We start from the raw sequence: 21612 nt of genomic DNA, 5'->3' as shown, positions 1-21612 counted from the left end.
GTGGTCCTCATTTTGGGAGTGATGGTCGGTATGTTTTCTCAGCCTGTTGGCGATAGCGGCGAAAAGAAGGACAGAACAAAGACGATCCGAGTCCGAGAGCTTGAATGTTTTCTAAGTAAACAAGGATCAGTACAGAGGGGGCCGTCCTCAGAAGTGTTGTTAGAAAGCAAATGGTGGATTCAATGGTTGCTTGCTGCCTGGCGTTCTGACACTGCAGGCAGCAAGGTCAAGACGGAGAAACACGTGGTGACTCTTGGGTCTCAATCATCAAGGATCAGGCTGGCATTTCCCACGCAACGCGGCATGTCCTGGTCGACCCATGTTCCTCTGCCGGCGTCGCGCATTTTCAACTCTGAGCCACTCAACTGAGGCAGCTCTACTTGGTCTTCGCTCACATCGACCCCCAGACTCAGTCCCTGACCCCAAGTCGCCACCCGAAATCTCTGACCACGAATGGGAGCTGAGAACGGGACGCGCTATATATGTTTTGGAGCAGACTCTTCCCGATTTTTTCACCACCGGACTCGTCAACTCTATCGATAGTGTTACAGGTACCTTGCGGCCAATCCATGCGAGTCAGAGCAGTCAAGATGTCGACATGATCTACAGCCCAAACATTCGATTGTCCTATACACCGCCGACTGCATTGCCGCCACCGCTACCGAAGACCCTCCACATTGAGGGAATCTCTATGTACCTTGCGTCGTCGGTTTTTGTGCGACACACAATGAACGCGTTGTATGCTGACACGCGTGTGGCCTTAAACAAGGTTGCTGTGGACACTCATGGGGTGAAGAGCAAGGGGAGTCGAGAAAAGAGTCTGGTTGTGGGGTTGACTGCGACTGGTGTGGCCCGAGTGAGTGGAATATCCAGCGAGTGGGAGGTGTTCGTGATTTTCTCTTCCGGGGTTTCCCCACCTGTGAAACTTCTGACGCTTCTGCTCAGGAACTCCACATATACTTTCTCCCCGCTCACCGGCCTCATTCATATCCACACAGTCAACTCCATACATCCAGCACCACACCAGGCAGTCTATGACGCGCTTCGAGCGAGTGTTGGGAATGTGTTTGGTGGAAGTATCAAGGGTCCTGAGCCGCAGGGGCCAGCTACAAATGCTGTCAAGGACTCGTAGCTCGTTATAGTAAAACGAGGAGTAGCCCGTGCTACGCACGGGCGTGTCGTTGCCAGCAAAAGTTGTGTCCCAAATTAGGAAATCCTAACTGGGCCTTCCCATTGGCTCATCAGAGCTGTCACACATACTCTCACGGGTTCTCTCTTGTATAATAAGACGAGGAGTAGCCCGTGCTACGCACGGGCGTGTCGTTGCCAGCAAAAGTTGTGTCCCAAATTAGGAAATCCTAACTGGGCCTTCCCATTGGCTCATCAGAGCTGTCACACATACTCTCACGGGTTCTCTCTTGTATAATAAGATAATCTGAATAATTACATCTTTTCCTGGAGTAATGCTGCTTATCGCACAAATGCTGCGGTCAAACAGGATCTCCATAGTTCAGACTTACAATCTTTGTCTTGGCCCTGAGGATTTGGAACGGGTTCTGACTGTGTTCAAGGTCGGCAGCTTCTTCTGTGAGAGCACTATTTATACCGATTACCCAACATTTGGTGTGACATCGGCTCAGAAATTATCTTACGACCTTTTTACTTTCTCTCATGAGGACCCTGCTCAAGCCATTGGCTATCCATGCAGGTAAGCTCTTCGCTGTCCTTGCACGTCGTTGCACGCGGCTCATCTTGCTTTACAGCTTACTCGCCAATTGAGACCATTGTTTTCTTGTCTGTCTGCGGGACTCTTGCCTACCTCCACATCCTCAATGCAGTAAAGCACTCTGCATTTCTTGCCCCACCACCACCAACTCGCTCTGCGTACGCTCTTTATAATTCGGATGAATGGCTTCCAGTGCGCGAGTCAGTTTGGCTCCGTGACGAGCAGGTCCCTCGCTTAGACCTCCAACAAGTCGTCTTTACTGGCCACCGGCTAGAGCGACCCTCGCTAGAGAACGCGACCAAATACATCTCTTCCACGTACCCAGGCTTCCAACATATCCGAACTTCTCAGGATTCATGGACTCAGACCATACAACTCAACTCAGACTTCCACTTGCGCTCGCTCCCAGCGGACAGCTGGGGCATCGCATACGAAGTTCAAGCTCCTGAAGAAGCTATTTCTCAAATGCAGACCGGTCGCTGGTTTCCATACGCTGTCAAAGTGCTGGTCTTGAGGTTTTATGAGCTCGCCAAGGTGAGTAACGTATACTGTAATGGCCTTTTGCCGACACCAACCGCAGAAAACACCCACTCCTGACATCATGATCATCCTTTCGGGTTACATCTTCATGCACTTCACATTCTATCTGCTCTGGGCTCGTTCGCGAGCTCTGGGCTCATCATTCTCTCTGCCTGTCGCCATCATCTCGTCCTCAGTAACTGCTTTACTCCTTGCAGTGCCGGTTGCGATGCTTCTCCACATTCCAATGCATCCTGTGGCTCTCACCGAGGCTCTACCATTCTTGGTATGCACTGTTGGATTTGACAAACCACTTCGACTTGCCCGTGCCGTTTTCACGCATCCGCGAGCTCTTCGACCAGCATCTACGCCTGCTGGCGAAGTTGTGCTTGACGCGTTAAGCGCCACATATTATCCCATTGTGCGCGACTATATCCTCGAGATTGCCGTTCTCGTTGTTGGTGCCAGCTCTCGGGTGGCTGGTCTGTCGGAAGTTTGCGCTCTTGCTGCTCTTCTTCTAGCCCTCGACTGTCTGATGATGTGCACTTTCCTGGCCGCCATCTTGTGTGTTATGATTGAGGTTCGCCGTCTTCCCCCACCAGTCGCTCAGAAACCATCAATGTGGTCTCGTTATTTCGGGCCTAAAGGCACTCTTTTGCCTCCAAAAGGTTCTCTTGCCGGGAGTCATCCAAGCAAGCCCACAACCACACCAGAAAGCCCTGTTGCACGACTAAAACTCTTGCTGCTAGTCGCCTTCCTTGGGCTCCATGTCCTCAACTTCTCAGCTCCGTTCGCTCTTCCGCCACCACCTCCCCGACCATCCGCAATTCCTGCGCATACAACTCCACTCGATTGGGACATTCTTACTCGTCTAACCCCACCTGTTTCTTCTGAAACGGATTCCCCTCGTCTCCTTGTCCGTCTACGCCCACCAGTCACTCTCCGACTAGCCCGAGACAGTCGATTCCCGATTCCCGTTGGTGCTCGTATCGATACCGCGCTCTCTACATGGACGCGTCTAGTTGGTGACCCAGTTTTGAGCAAAGGCATTGTCGTTGTCCTGGCGATCAGTGTCCTTCTCAACGCATATCTCATCCGTGGTGTCGCTCGTGCTGGCGCGGTTCGTGGTGGCGGGGTTCGGTTTGACGGCGAGGTTAAAGACGAGACCGGGGCAAAACAAGTTAAGAAAGAGAAGGAACCTGCGAAGGAAGTCGAGCAAGATGGTTGGGCCAAAGATGTTGCCGCAACGTCCGCGGCCACTATCGGCAATGCTTCATCGGAAGAAAAGGTTGTACCGATATCGATTGTTCACGCGCAAACCCCTGCGCCGACTGCTGGTGCCGTTCCAACCTTCTCATTGGATGATGTTGACCGCCGGTTGCGCGAGCGAGGTAGGACGATGAGAAGTCGGACGCCAGCTCGAAAGGTGATAGCATATCCCGAGAAAATACTCAAATTCTGACGTTGGAGACTAGGCCATAATCGCCGATGACGACGAAGACGACTACGTGGACTCGGACTTTGACGAAGTGGACCGCGAGCCACGACCACTCGCAGACCTCATTGCCCTCATGGAGAGTACCCCCAAATCGGATGGCCTCAGTATGATGAATGACGAGGAAGTCGTCTTACTAGCACAGAACGGCAAAATCGCCCCTTATGCTTTGGAGAAAGTTTTAGCACCTGCCCAAGAACTTCTGGGACTTGAACGCGCAGTTCGAGTTCGTCGTGCTTTGATTTGTGAGTTTTCTCAATGAATGAGACCTCAATTGAACTCTGTGCAGCTCGCGCCTCACTCACACAAACCCTTGAATCATCTGATATTCCCTTCCAAGACTACGACTACGGCAAAGTACTCGGCGCCTGTTGCGAGAATGTTGTTGGATACATCCCACTCCCGCTCGGCATCGCAGGTCCTTTGACGATTGATGGTGTCTCCTTCCACATTCCGATGGCTACTGCGGAAGGAACACTGGTTGCATCGACTTCACGTGGCTGCAAGGCTCTGAATTCCGGCGGAGGAGTCACGACAGTACTTACCCAGGACGCTATGACTCGCGGGCCAGCAATCGACTTCCCTTCAATCGTCGAGGCGGCTCGTGCCAAGGCGTGGATTGCATCACCGGAAGGTCACGGAGCGCTCAAAACCGCCTTTGAAAGCACTTCCCGTTTTGCCCGTCTGACTGGTCTGAAGACCGCAATGGCGGGACGGACGCTATTTGTGCGGTTCGCGACAGCCACTGGCGACGCGATGGGTATGAACATGATTTCCAAGGGCACGGAAAAAGCCCTGGAGGTGATGCAGGCCGAATTCCCCGACATGATTGTTCTTGCTCTAAGCGGAAATTATTGCACTGATAAAAAGCCTGCTGCGATCAACTGGATCGAGGGGCGGGGAAAGAGCGTTGTTGCGGAAGCGGTCATTCCGGGCAAAGTTGTCAAGAGTGTGCTCAAGACCACAGTCGAGGCGTTATGCAATCTGAACACCAAAAAGAATCTCGTTGGGAGTGCTATGGCAGGATCAATTGGCGGTTTCAATGCGCATGCAGCCAATATTCTGACGGCAATATTCCTTGCTACTGGTCAAGACCCTGCTCAGAACGTGGAAAGCTCAAATTGCATGACACTTATGGAGCCGTAAGTTTGTTTTTATCTTACTTGTCGGTTGTACTGAACAGTTTCTTAGCACCAACGACGGACAGGACCTGCTCATGACCGTTTCTATGCCTTGCGTTGAAGTAGGGACTGTTGGTGGCGGAACTGTACTTACCCCTCAAGGCGCGGTACTCGAGATGCTCGGTTTACGGGGGGCTCATCCAACAAAACCCGGGCAAAATGCGCAAGGGTTGGCGCGTGTCATTGCATCTGCTGTTATGGCCGGCGAGCTCTCGCTCATGTCAGCGTTGGCGGCGGGACATTTGATTCGAGCCCATATGGTAAATTCTTTTGCTCTTGGGTTCGCAGAAGCTTATTTCAATGGTCAGGTCCACAACCGTTCTGCCCCGCCTACCCCCGCCGCATCTCAACCTGCCACGCCGGGGATCGAGGCGCCCGTTGCGGGCCATCTGCCATCGGGTGGTCCTGGTCCAAAATCGGTTGCTGCATTAACCCCCTCTTCCTCGACTGCGTCGTTACCGCCGTATTCACGGACATAGACACAACACCTGACATTATTCCTTGCATATTTTTTCGCCATTCGTTATAAGTAGTTTAAACTGTATTTCTTGCTGCTTTCGATTACATAATTGCTCACAATCTAGAGAATCTTTGTGACTGCTGCTGTGTGGTGTGATCCAACTTTTCGAAGAAGTGGTATCCCCTTATCTGATCTTATCGTTAGCGCTTATCTTATCACATTCCCTTCTTGCTCTCTTCCATAGTATTGAAACTGTGTTTCTCGTTAACGTTGTTCAAGGTACTCGCACAAGTGGAATCATGCGACAGTTACCTAGACTGTCGTTTCAGCTCTAATCGAGACAAGAAATTAATACTTGCCAGTGGAAGCTGCTCCTCGTATACGTGCACTAAAATGAAGTCTGATCTGGGAAGGCAAAGGAGTAACCGGCAGCTAAATAAGTAACGCCAAGCCATTCAATGCTTCTTCCTACTTCCAAGCACTGCAGGGAGAAGGGAAGTTAGGGAACCGAGGAGGGTGACAAACGCGTAAAAGGGGGGCGATCACGCATCACGAAAGTCTCGGCCATAGCGCACGTTTCTCCACTCTCTCTCATGCAGCAGCGGCCAAGCTACAATCGTGGCCCATCTACGAGCTCTACGCCAGCCAGTGTTACACCCACGGTCCTCGACGTCAAGCCTGCGCCGAAACCGATGCATGTGAAGAAGGTGACGCTGACGAGTAAGAAGAATTGGTGGATGGGTGCGTGCCAATGGCCTTATCCTAGCTGTCTCTCGTCTGACTAGAGAAATAGTGGAGATGGACGAGGAAGATGAGCCGCCAGATGTGACGATGTCTTCCAACTTTTCTTCCTCTGAAGAGACTGCCGTGGACAATCTCGATGTGCTTTACAACTACGACCACCACCCATCTGACGTGCATTCAGAGTCGAAAGTAAGGACACAGACGCCTGCTACCACCCAGCCGATCTACACACGCAACCCGCATTCGTTGTTCTCTTTCCCCACGCCAATCGCGTATACCGCACCAAAAGGCCCGTCCAATCCAACTGCCAGCCTGTCGCCCTGTGCCCATGGCTCTGCTTCTGAGCTTTTCAAGTGCATAGTGAAGAAGCCCGATGTCGTCCAACTCGAAATCAACGGCGAGATGCAGTCGAACGCGTCAGACGTGACGGTCCAGTTCCTTGCAGAACTCCGTGTTTACACTTCCCTTGCCAGGCATCGCAATGTCTGCGCTTTCCTGGGCAGTCTGGAGAACGTAGGCATGGTGCTGGAGTATATCGATGGAAGGACTCTTTACGACGTTGTCATCGCCCGGCCCCCATTGACTCCACCCAAAAAACGCGACTACCACAACCAGCTCCTCGATGGATTGACACATCTGCACTCATACGGGCTTTCTCATGGTGACTTGTCGCTGCTCAACATCCAAGTCACCACTGTTGGCGACACCGTCAAGCTTCTTGACTTTGGCCGCTCTGTGTCTGCCTCCTCCACACTTATATCCCCGCATGGCCCACCCGTTGACCCATTCGCCCCACGTGCCTTTTCTGCGGTCGAAATCGAGACAATCCACCCCGGGACCCGGCCATTCTCTGCGCCAGAAGTCCTCCGCGGCGAGTGTGTCGACGCCCGGCTGGCCGATGCCTACAGCTTTGGCATGATCCTTGTCTGTCTCGACCGCTGCGAGAGCGTCGACGTCAAGCCATGGGACCAGCGCAAAGACAAGCTGCCCTCTGACCTGTTTGACGGGTGTGAAGTGTTTGAGGAGCGCGCGAGGGAGTACCTCAGGAAGTGGGATGCGGGAAGGCGGCGGTTAAAGAAGGAGGACATGATGGTTGTAGGGACCTAATAAGAGGATTCGGGTCATCGGGCTTTTATATCGGCCATTGCAGCACGACAAACGGTGACTACGATATATATGGGGACGTCCTGGGTAGCTACTCGGAGGGTGACGCCGCTGAATCTCGCTGAGGTTTGTCGAATAGCATAAGTTCGACATGAATTTATTCAACGCCGTATGCATGCGAATGGTGGACTTGAAAATTTTACTCAGCAAGAGATATTTGTCCCAGGATCATCCATTTTGAGCGAAGAAACGAAGAACTGACCAATGAAATTCGATGATATTATGCTACTGTTCATGTCTTGCAGTTGGAGCTTTCGTTTGCAATGAGGTTTTTGTGATCAATCAATCATCGAGATTCAAAATTACAGGTAGAGCACAAAGATAGCGATGGATTGGAGCATGGGAGCAGATCGACCCATTTCACATCAGAGTACCATGATTACTGTCCATCCTTTCGCGCCCGTTTCCTGCTCAGGGCTTGCAATACTCGCTCTGTCTCTTCTTCATGTACAGCTGCCTTCCTCTTCGCTTCTTCCTCTGCCCTCTTTGCTTCTGCCTCAGCCCTCTTTGCTTCTTCCTTCGCCCGTTTGTTCTTTTCCAACATCTCCCTTAGTTCATCCTCACTCATTTCATCCAAATCAGAACCAACATCGCCACCCGCCGCTTCCACTTCATCCCCCTCCTCGTTATCATCAGCGTCGCGCTTGCGCTTCCCCAGGTCGATGGCATCGTCGGTGACGAGGCTGCGAGACACATGGGGGTTCCAAGTAGAGGAGGAGATTGGTCCACCTTGAATCCGCACAACAGTTTGATAGTCCTGGGTGGCTGCCCCTTCTGCGCGGTTGGGCGGCGTAAACGGCATGGCAACATCGCCTTCTGGCCAGTCATGTTTATTGCGCGCCGCGACGAAGTGGCGGAACATCTTGTTGTAGGTCAGAGAGTCAGGGTCATGGAGTGCCTCTCTAAGTGGCGCCCGAAGGTCAGAGACGAGGGTGGCCAGGTTGGGATTGTTGGAAAAGATCTTGGCATCGCCGGAGAGTAACCAGTCGCGTTTGATTGATAGGGCAATTGAGTCACTTGGATGGTCGAAAAAATTTGCACAGGCCAGAGCTCTGTCTACATGCAAATGTTGGGTATGACGGAGCAGGACCCACAGGATAATCCAGTAGAAAGATTCGATGTCGTATTCGAAACGATGTAGGAGGGATACTCGCTCCTGGTGAGCAGTCAAGACAGCTAACGAAACAAATGCATAAGTGCCCTTAAAACAGAGTTAAAACAAGTGGCAGATAGTTGGCCGAGAGGAACTCACGGTCATATCCTTGAGCTCCTTGATGAAGTTGAGTGCGGCTGTGCTGATAATGTTCGACAGTCCCAGTAGAGTCAATGTCTTCCAGCCTTCCTCCGTGAGCATGGCGACATCGAAGTCAAGAATGAACCCTTCAAGTCCATTTGGGCCTTGTTTTATGAGAACATTCCCAACACTAACGTCGCGATGGACGATGCCGGCGTCGACCGCTGCTTGATGGCCTGAAAGTCTATTATACTCGCCGGAGATGGAATAAAATCCAGGAAATACCTTGCATTGCATCATGCACAGCTGAAATGAATGTCTTCGTGTCCGGATACTCGTACAATGGGATACCAACGTCCTCCATAACTGTGCGTTGCCGATAGCGGTCTTGAAACTCGTGTCCGTCTTCACGAAGGGCGGCAGTTATAGTAGAATGTACTTGGCCGACGCGTCTGCTCAAGTCTTCGCTAGCGATACAGGTGGTCAGGCCTAGGGCCCCTGTGGGGTACTTATGCTCCAGTATCTTGTAGAAGACATATTCGGGAAGGCGACACTTCTGAGTCCAAGCTTCTTTGAGCACATGAAATCGAGGATTTTCCTCGTCCTCAATTAAAACGCGATCCACACGAGTAGCGCGGGAAAAGAGCCCTTTAGATTGGTGCAACGGGGGACCAATGGTAAAGCATCGCCTTTTGTTACTGCCAGTGCCAACGTCGATGCAACGGCTGGACTTGATGACCGCCGCCGCCTGCTTATCGTCCTCGTAGCCCGCAAGGGTCTTGAGCATCTTTAACAAGCGAAGTTGCTGCCGGGGTGTTGGGACGGAAGTAGAGAGATCCTCGCCGAGATAACGACCGTCCTCAGAAGGGCCCATGAACAAGCGCCAGAAAAACTGGGCCATATGGGTGCTCTGTTTGGCGGTCCACTTGAAGCTTTCAGACACGATGTAGCCGGAATGATCGACCCGGAGTATGCGAGCGTTGACATCGAAGACAGAGAGAAGAAAAACGTAGGAGGAGCCTTGAGCCATGAAGATTCGGCGAGCGTTGTGGGTGAGTTGGGCTAGAGCTTCCTGACTCTCCTGTGTATTCAGCGGCCCATTATCGTCGAAGAGGTCTAAGCGACGCTTGAACTCGATAATGCTGGAGGTATGCCACCAATCCCATCGTGGTCTCTCTTCATCTATTTTCTCTGCCTTCTGTCCTTTTCCCCCCCCCTTCCCCCCCTTTTTTCCCTTCCCCCCTTTTTTTCTTCCCTTTCCCCTTGTTCGCTTGGTCGAAAAAATCCTTCGGCAGACCCGGTTTCGAGACAGCTATGTCCGGTTTGGACACATGATCTGTCTTGTGCAAAGTCTTGAAGACGGTAGCCCATGTCGCACCAAAGAGAGGACGCCGGCTGGGATCAAATTTCGAGACTAGCTTCGTGAGATATTCTGCCTAGAAAATGGGTCAGCAGTTGAACGACTTAGTTCATTACGTGTCAAAAACTCACAAATGGCTCGTACATCTGTTTCTCCTGCTTTCCGACTTGTTTGAGGGCTTTACGATGAGATACAGTCGCGCTATCACGCGTGATCCTCAATTCCTTGTTGGTTGGTGGATTCGGCACTTGCATATACTTGGAGAAGAATTCCTCAACGGGTACGATGCAAGAGAAGCCACCTGTGGCCTCCTTCTTCCACAGTGCAAGTTCATAAGAGTTGTCCTGCTTTGCGACGTCATGTGACCCATGCTCGTTCTTGGTTGCCTTGACCTTCATGGGAGTCGAAGTGAGAAAGGTCGAGTGACCCCCGAGGCCAGAAACAGTGGCTCGCCGACGCGCTGGAGTGGAAGGCATGATGGTATGCTTCCAGAGGAGCGAAAAGAACGCACCAGGCTTTTATATGCGACAGTCCAACAAAGCGTAACTTGCCTCGAGGCGTTGACGGTTGAGGAAGAAGGGTAATGTCAATCATGTGCCGTGTGACGAGCGTGGAATCAGCGTGTTTTTCGCACGTTCAACATCAGAGAAAATTACTCCATGCCTATCTACTCGAAATCGTCTGGCAATGTGGAAATGCAGCGTTGTATCTCGAGCAAAATCTTTTCGCGATCAAATGTTTTCTCTCCCGGACAATTCGGGCCGCCGCATTCGGCACTCCAGCACGCCAATGCCTCGTTCCATGCGTCTGCCGCCAAACCAACGACCTTGTCCCCTAACGGGCGAACGTCCATCTCCACAGAAATCTAGCCCCTTCCATCAGAAAATACCTCAAGGGAAATATGACTCACTCTTGAACAATATTCAATCCAAAGACCCCTTGCAGTCGCCTGGACTTCTCCACATTTCTTACACCGCCCCACGACAAGCTCTTGATCCAAAACCACTAATGCTTCGTTCTCCCGAGCCTTCCCTCTTAACATCTGGTCCAAACTATCACGCCGTTTCCTGTGGAATGCAAAAAGTCGGAGGAGAGCTGTGGTTGAAAGCCCGTGTAGCTGCTTTTGGACCTTCTCATCTTCGAAGTTGAATAAAGGCAGCACGAGAGTCCGTCGAGCCGCGTCTCTTGCCAACTGCCCCCATCCTGCGCGCGTGGCCAACGCATATGACCGTATTGGGTCGGCGTTCTCGGCGAGCGGTAGACTGCTAATCGCGTCCCGTACTCTTGAAGCCAACGCTGGCGCATCCCATCGTTGAGACAAATCAAATAGGCTCTCCACAGTGTCCAGATTTTTCAAATCGCAGTGCTCCTTGTCTTCTTTACTGGTCGGCACGAGCCCGCATAAGATGCTGAGAGCAAGAACAAGCAGCGGAGCGGGCTCGTCAAGGGGAATAGGGAAGTTGTCCACTCTAGTGGGGTCAAGAACACCAAAAAAATAGCCGGACGTCCTGCGAAGGACGAATGGCGGTACCGAAAAGTAGGTTGCCGGAGTTTCCTTGGATCGCAAGGTGACATAGACGACATTCGAGTCCTGGCTATCCAACGAAAAGAGCGGATGATAGACTTGAACTTCCGCGTTCGCTGCCATGGCTGAAGGGGGGAGAAGACGATACTACTCAGACAACGTGTGAACCTCGTGGTACAAAACACGCAATACCCGTTGTGTCGCTTCTTACTCCGCTACCAGGACACCTCGATTATTGCATATGGCCTCCCTGAGCTTCTTCATGCCAGCTTCAAGCCCACTCAGTGAGGGGAAATGACACAACTTGATTCTCTTTTGTGGACCGACCGAGTGCTTATAGTGGAAGGGAGACCATTTTACCAGGTATAATCGGGATGGGATGTGACCGTGATAGGGTCGGTTGTGGCCAAGCACGGTGATATAACTGGAGGCAGATATGATGAACCCAATGTTCAAGAGGTCTGGAATACCAACGCACGGTTGTCGATTCATTCTGGAAGCTCGCCGTGATAATTAAATGATCGACCGGCTTGACTCCCTCCAAGTTTTTCGACTTCTTGGTTGCAGTAAACTCAGACAACACTGGAGAACACAACAACCCTTGCACTCTAGGTCGAGGAACGGATAGCGAGATGGCCACCAACATTGATGATTCAACTTGTACTCGGTCCCGGGCCGTTGGCCGGATTCAATACGCCTCAATGGCGACGAAGACATTTGCACCTCCGCACCCAAGGAAACGGCGGCCTCCGGTGCGAGACTAGGAGGCATGCTCGATATGAATTCTTCTTGCTAAACCGCAGGAGCTTTAGTAGGCCGCTCAATGGTCGCACGGCAATCCATTAATTCTTCAAGCTCATACCTTTATCAGTACAGTATTGATCTTGGCCTGCGTCAGAACGTCAGAAAGCAGTTGAAGAAGTAATCGCGGAATTCTGACCGCCCAAACAAGATTCGCATATCCGCAGGTTTTGTGGATGGACCTCTTGACGGCTTATTCATCAGCCGCGGCGTAGGGCAAAATATACCCCCATCCAGCAATTTGGGCAACAGCGCTGCCCACTTCCTCCACAATTCCGACGCCTTCGTGTTCTAATACCATATCGGTGTGCTTGCTACAATCTCATCAGATACGCACCAACTGGAGATTGAAAAGGGACGGACTAATGTTCATCGGTACCACATATGCCTCAACGGTCCGGTCTAATTTTAAGAGCATCCTTACTTACCAGGATACGTGACCTTGATTTCAAGTCTGACTCTCGCGCACTGGCATTTGGTTAGACCGTGGCTCATGGTGACCACCTCAACAATGCCAGCGGCAGAAACCTTGTAAACGTTGTGCTGGAAGCTCATGTTGTTTAAAGCTTGTATTAATGTCTGTCGGAATGGATGCGATAACGATATAGATGGAATGACTCGGATAAGACTTTGTTGAGGCTTCCAATGCCCACGACGAACTTAGACTGTTAGTTCGCCTGAGAGTCTAAGTACCAGCATCAGACGGTGATTGCCAAGTTGTTTCACGCATGCGCTGGCCAGGAGCTGCCAGGAAACACCCGATGAATGTCTTCGAATGCTTCACGTTGAGCCTGAGACGCGGTCAGTGCCAATCGACAGGCCGAGGTAAGAAGATGGCAACTGAGTTTGGGATGCTTACTAGCCTTCCTTTCAGGCTTTTACGAGACACACCTACGGCCGTTGTTCAAGGCGATCCACTAGGTCGATGCTTCCATATTCGATGTTCTTCAACACAAAAGGCGTGGCGGTGTCACGCGTGACTGCGCTGGCGCCAAAAAAACGACTTCGACACCAACCACTGCCTGGTTCCCCCGCGTTCCTCAACGTCAAGCTATACATAGCCGTCGGGTTCCCAGTTCTATCTTCCAAGCACATCTGTACCAATTTTGGTACATGGCGCGGTTTTTCGTATACCGAAAAGCCGACTCGATTGTCGCGCTTTTCCAGACGTTTTTGACCCTGTGCTCATTTGTGCCAATTGTGCCGAAAATGGCTCGGCTCCGCTCTAAGGCGACCATTCGCCATGCGATGTGCAATAAATTCGATGGCCGCTGCTTCTCTGCATTCCCTGAGTCTGCATTTTGTCCGTGAAACGTCCCAGGTAAGCGATGTTCAACTCCCATACAAATACCGCGTTTCTACCAGAAGCTCCGGCCGCTGGACGGTGTTTATGTTGAAAGCGATGTGGTGGGGTCGCTCTGGGAGGGACAATTCTGGTCCTGGGGTGAGGTATCCGCAAGACTGGAAGGATGGTCTGATACTCCATGGATTGGATGGGAGCGCGTGCCAAAATATGTCGCGGAGAGGTGGTAAATGTGCGCATGACCCAAATTCGTGTGACGGTTCACCGATCGACATCGGACCGGTGCTTCCGAGTGCCCATTTCAATAAAATGCGGCCTCTGCCCACTTCTCAATAACCCCAAGCACTTTCCCCACCGCTTACACGCGAATAAATTCTCGAACGACCATCTCCCCCCCCCTCCCTATCCCCTCATGTCTTTACCAACCCAATCTGCCGTCGTCCTCCATGGCGCACGCGACCTTCGTTGTGAAAGTCGAAGGGTTTGGCCGCCAGCAGCCGGACAAGCCCAGGTCTCCATTGTCTCCACTGGGCTGTGTGGTAGCGACCGTAAGTTCTTTTTTCAACGCGTCGAAGACGATGGTCATATATTTCACAGTTCACTATTACGCTCATGGCCGAAATGGTGACTTCCAACTCCAAGCACCTCTCGTTCTCGGCCATGAAGCCGCAGGCGTCGTCACCGCTGTTGGACCCGGTGTCAAAGGTTGGTTTGGCTATACCCTCAAAGACATATTCTAATTATCCGCAGGTCTCAAAGTCGGAACTCGCGTAGCTATCGAGGCTGGGGTGATGTGTAATAAATGCACATTCTGCTGCTCTGGCCGTTATAACCTCTGCAAAGACCTAAGGTTTTGCAGCTCCGCAAAAACCTTCCCTCATCTCGACGGCACGTTACAAGAACGTATGAACCACCCTGCCCACCTCCTACACCCGTATGCCGCTTAACATCTTCCTAAATTCACGGTCATTGACCCCCATGCAGTCTTCCGGAATCCTGTTCTTTCGATGATGGAGCACTCGCGGAGCCCCTATCTGTCCTACTGCACGCTGCAAGACGGTCACAGCTATCAAAAGGCCAATCTGTACTGGTGTTCGGTGTTGGGGCTATCGGCTTATTGGCTTGCTCTGTGGCCAGGTCAATGGGCGCCTCCCGTGTGGTTGCGATCGATATCAACCAAGCCAGACTCGACTTCAGTACTTCACACGGCTTCGCCGAGGCGACCTTTTGCCTCCCTTTTCCCGGCAAAGCGAAAAGTTCCGACGAGAGTCTCCGCTGCGCGAAAGCTAGCATCGAAACGGCTCTTGACAAATTTGAACAGCCTGATGGCTTCGACGTGGTGTTTGAATGCACGGGAGCTGAACCTTGTATTCAGATGTCCGTCCATGTAAGTCTGTTGCTTCGTTTCTCGTTCACTCTCTTAACAACGTTTCTACAGGCTGCGACCATCGGTGGCAAAGTGGTGCTCATCGGAATGGGCTCCCGAAACGTATTACTCCCTCTCTCCGCTGCCGCAACACGTGAGGTGGATTTGGTTGGGTCCTTTAGATATGCCCACACATATCCGGAAGCGCTTTCGCTTCTTGCCGGCGGAACCCTTGGCGCACTCCATAAACTCGTCACGCATCGTTTCCGCCTGGAAGACTCCCAGAAAGCATTCGAGCTGCTCTCGCGTGGCAAGGACCAAGATGGTGGCTTGGTTATCAAGGTTGTGGTCGGAGCCGACAGCGAGCCTGAACCTTAGATTGTTCCTTGAAATTTCGAACCCTCGATAAATCAACCCCCGACACGTTTTCGCATCTTCCCTGCTATTAGATTTGTTTTACGCATCATGGACTTTGTGGATGCCTTACCTGGCACGTTCATTGTACTTTATTCTCACAAAATTGTCATTTGTCTGTTTGCATCCATCTATTCGGAGGTTTATTCAGGTCGATGACGCACAAACAAGCTCAAGCTACCGTCAAAAAAAAGACAGCTTACCGGGCCGTGGGTTACTGTCCTCCACGGCCCGTTAAGCGACGCGGGTGAAGCAAAGTCTCAGAAGCATCATGCATGGCCCAACGAGCTTTGTTCTCTGGCACTCGGCACGGACATACCGGTTTGGTACCCACGCAGACGGCGATCTCGTCGTGGATTAATTGCAGTGGTTCGATTGTTTGTTCTATCGTCAGAAGTTTGTTCCTTTCTGGGCTGAACTCTATCTCGACGCGTGAAGACGTGCGAGTCACGCGACCGTGTTGGTTGGCGGCGCCTTTACCGAAGAATGGCGATAAATAGGCCGACGCGGAACCTCTACGCCCCTGGCGAGCCACGCTCAATCGCCCGCCGTTCGCACACCGTCTGAAAGCAACCCTCTCGCAACACGTTCTCGGCCATCTGCTTCGGAATTCGCCGCCAGGTTACCCACACCCGTTTTCGGAGCCTTACTCTTGATCTTGGGGGGTTTCGCTCGATCGGGTAGGGTTCAGTACATTAGCGACGGGAAAAAAATACAAGCATTCGGACTTAGAATCCACTGGAGGTTGTCCGTAACTGCTCCAGCTTTTTTAGTACCTCTCCAACCGTACGGTCAAGCTCTCCGCCAATAGCGCTCTGCTTCGTTGTAGGCAGCCGCGCGAAATTCTCGCAAAGGTCGCCATCAACGACCGCTTTGACGGGTACATAGTAGCCTCTCCAACTGAGCTGCTCCCGCCCAACAAGACTGCTCTGCTCCGTCCGCATATGCTGTTCAAGGGTCGACAGGAGATCAACGTCTTCTTTTGATACGAAAGGGACCAGAATGCCGATTGTCCCGTGCAAGCATGTGTAGAGCAGGATTTCACGCCCACCGGCGACCATAGAAACCTTGTGGATGGAGGTAATCATGTCGCCAACGTGGAAGTGAGCTAGCATCTTGGTTTTGTGTGGGGCACCCATGAGCTGCGCCTTTTCATGGATGATTCCAGCGCCAGTCGGGTCATCGTCCACCTGTTCCGAAATCTTGGGATCAAGTCGGTTGATGAAGACATTTCCAAAGCGGTCTCCGATGGCCACTGTGTTGTAGTCCACCATCGCCACGGCCGTCACCCATCGCGGCTGGTTATCGTCCGCGAACGTGAGTAACCTGTTTTCTGGTGGCTTATACACGACAAACGACACCGATTCTTGCATGTCGCCCACTATGAGACGTGAGCCCTGCGTGTTCAGGCTAACGATAGTGGAGCCAAATGTTTTGTTTTCGACTTTGCGCAAAAGCTTCTTCTTGCCAATTTCGTAGATTCTCAACGCTTTCCCGACCCCCGCGGCCAGGCGTCCTTGGAATCCCAATAAAGCGAGCGGAACATCGTCGGTTTCGGTCTGGAGTTATGAGCTGCGAAACCATGATAAGTGCGAACTACTGTACCTTGTGCAAAAGCTCCAACCCGGCTCCACCGTTGGTGAATGTGTAAACGCGGAAAAACCCAGATGATGTTGACCGTGGCGACACAATCGTATCTGCAGCGGTTCCGACCACAAGATGCAATTCACCACCACGTGCCGCGAAAGGAAGAATGGCAATTGAAAAGGCCGCTTCATTGTTATCCAGATATATGCATGACACGGTTTCCGCCTAACAAGATATCATTGAAAAAAAAACACCCAACTTATGAAGGAATGCACGTACTCGTATTGGGTCGATGATCCGAATGCACGAAGCCCATGTTCCGGCGGGGGCTTTGATAGGACCATAGACCTCTGGAGGTAGATCCAGTGATGCCGAGTCTATTTTCTTGCCCTGCTTTTTCTGTGGAGGGGTCATGATGATGACAGTTCCGCATGTTGAACCGAACGCACGAGTTGTTCAAGCTTATGTGCTGAAGCTTCTGGTGACCGGACCCGGTGATCCGCTTCAATCATGTAGAAGTAGTGATTGTTGGGATGGGTGATGAATTTGCGAGGCGTATAGGAGAGTGGAATAGAATCTTGTTTGAGCTTCATGCCCAACCGAGTTATTTGGAAGATTCTGTGGTAAAGGTCAGTTCTCGGTCTAAGTGTAGCACTTCACTAACCGAAGAGTGCTTCCAGTAATCCCAATCAGACCTTCCGGGCTCAACTCGGCCGAGAAACTCCAAGCATAGTCGAAGTTCTCGAAGATGAGCGGCGAGAAGTGCATCAGGTTTTGATAAGTGTAGTTCAACCACGACCGAGAGGAAAGAGCCAGAATGCCTGGGTTGCGTTGAATTTGGACTCGAACTAGGCGTATAGGTCGAGTTCCCAGAAAACTGCCCATAAAGTCAATAACAAACAAAGAATGATGATAAAACACAAACCGTGTGCGAGTGTCGGTTAGCTGACCGTTGGTTGGATCCAAAACAGTCCGCAACAACACGCCATTCTGCAGTCCGATATTGACGAACATTGTTGGCTGCGTTTTGTTAATACTAGCATCCAGCATGTCGGCAATGCAAATAGAAGATGCAGGCGAGGTCAGGGCTTGCAAGCTGATAGCCTCCAAAGTAGTGTCTGGGTCAAGAGATACGATGCGAACAGTTTGATCCTCACAACCGACGGCCTATCGACATTAGCGATTCGAACAGATATAACAGGGGAAAATGAATCACCAAGAACGGAGTCCGCTGTCGGCCTTCTGGAACTTCAGCGATGCTCATCGCCAGTACGGTACTGCCCATTGCTTTCCGGTCTTGGTACTCATTCAGTTGGCCATCCAAATCTAACTCGAAGTAGACCAACTCGGCCGAGCTTAGCGCCACAACGACCTGACGTTTGTTCGTTGTCGCACAGACAATAGTTTTGCCCTGAGGTACTCGCCACTCGTTGACACGGCGGTCTGGAAGGACGTGCCGAATACCGTGTGGGTGTACCTGCAGGAGAGCATCAGCACCAATTTGCTGGACGGCAATCGTTGGGGCGGAAGACAAGAACCCCGTATCTTGCACTTCTTCAATTGTCTCGCCAATGGACAGTACAAGGGTTCCGTTGACGAAGGAGAGAATGATATAGGAATCGTACTCGTCTAGTAAGATGTCATAAAACGTAATTCAAGCTAGTGAACTAAGCTCACCGTCTTCCTGCCGTTTGATAGTCCAAACGGCGTTTGGAATACCAGGAAGCTCAGAACTGACGGATTCCTCAACCTCTAATCCGTGACGCAGTGTGCGTAACGAGCTCTTGGCACCTTTGCCACAAGCGGCGAAGATTTGAGGAGAATCCGAGTTGGGCAACACATTTAATACCTGTGAAGCGATAATTGGGTTGAGGGATTCCAATTCATCGGCAACGACAAGGTTCTCGAGGGGTCTTGGTTGGAAGAAGGCTTGGGGTAAAGGGAAATTTGGATTAGCCATGCCAAACGATGGATAAGACGTGGAGCTATATTCGGGTTCATTGTCGTCGTCGCCCAGTTTTTGGAACTGATACAGATAACTACAAGAGAGTGAGAATGGAGAGAAGGAAAGATGCGGACTTACTGGTTTCCAAACTCAGACGCCACAAAGAGGAAACCGGATTTCAGAATGCACAACGAGGATGCAACAGGTATGGTGTCAAAATACTTTATCTTCAAAGCACGGACTTCCTCCTCTTCGTGCTCAATCGTAACTTTGTACAGATCTCCATCTTCGCTTTGCAACAAGAAGAAAAAGGCGCCCTGAAGCAAGTCAGATGAGGAGGCAGTCAACATAACGAGTACGGACCCGCATTTTATGCATGACGGCGGTGACGATGATTAAAGTTCGGTTGGGATCTTCAAGAGGATGCTTTCGTCGGGGAATCGGCACACGGTGCTGACGCGAGTCCATGTGGCGATAGATGATGTGGTCTTCACAGCAAACTAGAACACCAGATGGGCCATCGAAACGGTCGGAGGTTGCGACCTGGCCACCAGGAACTTGAACGAGCAGATTTGCACGTCTATCTGTCGGTTCGCTCCATTTACGGACAACGTGGTTAAGCCCCAGGTCGAGTTCGTAGTATGTCAGCATCTGGAAGGGTTGAATAATCGCGCCATAAATGCCCAACACTAAACCACACACCTTTTCTGTGTCTTTTGCTGCTTGTCCAGTATGATCCTGGTCCGCCTCGGTGTAATCAACTTCCAGTGCCGCAAACATTGGATTTTCAAAACCAACATCGAGACCAACGATGTGGTGGACAATCGTGTTGGCTTTGTGCGCCTCGAGAGGAGACGAAATAGTCAAGTTGGCGGCAGCGTCGCGGTTCAGAATATACACCAGCTTGGCCTTTTCCATTGCCGAAATCATGACAGCGCGTCCCTTTGGGTCAGTCGCCAGATATTGGCCAGGCACGATTCTCCTTGCTCCCGACTTCCCAAAAGTTTCTTGGTGCAGTTTCACAAAGCTGCTCGTTTTGGGGTCGTAGTCGAGTATAACGATACGGCCCGAGTCAGACCCCACTATTGCGTAGTCTGAGAAGACATAGATTAGAAAACAAGTAAAAACAGATACGCACACTGCGAAGCTCACCCTTCGTCCCGCCCGTCAACCTAAATGCAGCCAGCGACCTTATAGAGCCAAATACGTCCGTCGCGATGACAGTGGCGACCTTTCCTGTCTGAACATCTGGTCGCAACAACTCGAGACGCGTCCCATGAGAAAGGATGATTTCCTGCTGGCGCGCCCCAGAGAAATTCCCGACAATTGCATGGGAACCGGCTGATGGGGACTGGAGGGTGAGGTTGTAGAGATGCATGGGCTACGGCGAGCGTCAAGCACGTCGAGCAACAAGCGAGTCACAGGTTGTGTGACAGTGACACTAAACTCGGATGCGTACTCTGTGCGCACTCGCATATTTGCTTGTTGCGAATGCTACAGTGAAGTATGATCTAGACATTCCTAGAATGAACTATGCAACAAGAACAGCTCTGTATCGTACTTCGCCCTCCCGCAATAGCCGCATTCCCTCCTCAACTCCGGTCTTGTTCAGAGGGAACGTCTGAATCACTGGTTTGATCTCATTGCGTGCCGCAAATTCCAGCATACGTTTGTGAATAGCGCGGCTTGCTACCACAGACCCTTGAATGGTCAGTCCGCCCACGAGAATCGACAACATTGGAAATATGAGGTTGGATGTGTCAAAAGTGAGTAGGTAGATCGAGCCTTTCGGCTTTATGATAGAAAGGAAGCTATTTATGTATGAGCGCGGTCAAATCAAGGTGAAAAACAACGAACGGTGTCCAGTCAGGAATGAAGCTGGTTGTAACGAGGAGATGGTCGAGCGATTTAGCGCCTTCGAACCTCTCAACACTTTTGGTCGCATAGAACTCCTTGGCTCCCAGATGGAACGCTTCTTGACGTTTAGAATCCGTACTTGAAAAGACCACCACCTCTGCTCCCATCTTGGCCAAGAATTGAACAGCCATATGTCCCAGACCACCAAGAGCAATCACTCCAACTCGATCGGTAGGTCGTATGTTGAATTCTTCAATAACTTGGAAGACAGTTGCGCCACCACACATTAGAGGAGCAGCATATTCTGGCGCAAGACCAGCAGGGACTTTGAACAGGTAGGACTCGTCCCAGACTGCGTGCGAGCCGAAGGAGCCTTGGTGCAAGTTGCTGCGGCCATACATCTCAGCGCCGGCGCGACAGTAATTGTCTTGTCCTAGCGGAAGATTAACACGAATATCAGGCAAGCAAACGGTTAACCTTTGAGACAGTGTTCACAACGACCGCAAGTTTTGTGGATGTAGCCCCAGCCTACCACATCCCCAATGACGAGGTCAAGGACACTTTCGCCAGTCTGCTCGACAATCCCAACACCCTCGTGGCCAAGGACCATATCATCGTGTTTGCTGTTGCAGATGTGAATAAGGTCAGATAAAGTCAACCAGTACTCACTGGTGCTCGTCCGTACCGCAGATCCCGGAATGCGTTACTCGAACCAGTACTTGAGTACCTGTCGGTGTTTCCAGAACAGTCCTGCCTTGAACAATTCCGTTTTGCGAGCCTTTGAAGACGATGGCTTCGACAGTCATATTTAGTTGTCCGGAAGCCTGAAGGATGGAGAAAGAAGAAGCTTAGTTTGCTGCGTTTGTTGACGACTGATTCAGCTTTTATAGTCTCAGGGTTCCGGCCTGGCGATAATTGCGACAGTGTTGAT

The 21612-nt window shown here is 51.4% G+C and overlaps 7 protein-coding genes across 7 annotated transcripts; 4 read left to right on the top strand and 3 right to left on the bottom strand.

Annotated features, from left to right (window-relative positions):
* Positions 1-298: 298 nt before the first annotated feature.
* MIND_00096400 (uncharacterized protein) lies at positions 299-1132 on the top strand (the record flags this gene model as incomplete). Its single annotated transcript, XM_037357916.1, has 2 exons — positions 299-885; positions 946-1132. The coding sequence occupies exons 1-2, from the start codon at positions 320-322 to the stop codon at positions 1130-1132; spliced, it is 753 nt and encodes a 250-aa protein (XP_037225826.1). The 5' UTR covers positions 299-319.
* A 509-nt stretch (positions 1133-1641) lies between these two features.
* On the top strand, positions 1642-5400 carry MIND_00096300 (3-hydroxy-3-methylglutaryl coenzyme A reductase; the record flags this gene model as incomplete). Its single annotated transcript, XM_037357915.1, has 7 exons — positions 1642-1708; positions 1764-2260; positions 2307-3671; positions 3721-3985; positions 4030-4882; positions 4932-5181; positions 5230-5400. Exons 1-7 carry the CDS (start codon positions 1672-1674, stop codon positions 5398-5400), a joined length of 3438 nt encoding a protein of 1145 aa, XP_037225825.1. The 5' UTR covers positions 1642-1671.
* A 574-nt stretch (positions 5401-5974) lies between these two features.
* On the top strand, positions 5975-7232 carry MIND_00096200 (Protein kinase domain-containing protein; the record flags this gene model as incomplete). The annotated part of the gene is made up of 2 exons (XM_037357914.1): positions 5975-6122; positions 6175-7232. The coding sequence occupies 2 exons, from the start codon at positions 5975-5977 to the stop codon at positions 7230-7232; spliced, it is 1206 nt and encodes a 401-aa protein (XP_037225824.1).
* A 436-nt stretch (positions 7233-7668) lies between these two features.
* On the bottom strand, positions 7669-10281 carry MIND_00096100 (DAD domain-containing protein; the record flags this gene model as incomplete). The annotated part of the gene is made up of 5 exons (XM_037357913.1): positions 7669-8490; positions 8542-8759; positions 8809-9639; positions 9821-9959; positions 10015-10281. The coding sequence occupies 5 exons, from the start codon at positions 10279-10281 to the stop codon at positions 7669-7671; spliced, it is 2277 nt and encodes a 758-aa protein (XP_037225823.1).
* A 269-nt stretch (positions 10282-10550) lies between these two features.
* On the bottom strand, positions 10551-11531 carry MIND_00096000 (uncharacterized protein; the record flags this gene model as incomplete). Its single annotated transcript, XM_037357912.1, has 2 exons — positions 10551-10748; positions 10794-11531. 2 exons carry the CDS (start codon positions 11529-11531, stop codon positions 10551-10553), a joined length of 936 nt encoding a protein of 311 aa, XP_037225822.1.
* A 2393-nt stretch (positions 11532-13924) lies between these two features.
* Positions 13925-15256, top strand: MIND_00095900 (PKS-ER domain-containing protein; the record flags this gene model as incomplete). The annotated part of the gene is made up of 5 exons (XM_037357911.1): positions 13925-14060; positions 14110-14217; positions 14263-14446; positions 14497-14899; positions 14951-15256. The coding sequence occupies 5 exons, from the start codon at positions 13925-13927 to the stop codon at positions 15254-15256; spliced, it is 1137 nt and encodes a 378-aa protein (XP_037225821.1).
* A 764-nt stretch (positions 15257-16020) lies between these two features.
* MIND_00095800 (CPSF-A domain-containing protein) lies at positions 16021-21487 on the bottom strand (the record flags this gene model as incomplete). The annotated part of the gene is made up of 16 exons (XM_037357910.1): positions 16021-16851; positions 16898-17104; positions 17159-17278; positions 17329-17497; positions 17544-17756; positions 17805-18046; positions 18096-18508; positions 18557-18918; positions 18963-19141; positions 19188-19475; positions 19527-19918; positions 19977-20205; positions 20386-20635; positions 20682-21114; positions 21159-21304; positions 21351-21487. The coding sequence occupies 16 exons, from the start codon at positions 21485-21487 to the stop codon at positions 16021-16023; spliced, it is 4611 nt and encodes a 1536-aa protein (XP_037225820.1).
* Between the last annotated feature and the right edge of the window lie 125 nt (positions 21488-21612).

This window comes from Mycena indigotica (genome assembly GCF_014461135.1).
Source record: "Mycena indigotica strain 171206Taipei chromosome Unknown Mind.scaff0001, whole genome shotgun sequence".
NCBI classification, from domain to species: Eukaryota; Fungi; Basidiomycota; class Agaricomycetes; order Agaricales; family Mycenaceae; genus Mycena; species Mycena indigotica.
This window is presented reverse-complemented; position numbering and strand designations above follow the sequence as displayed.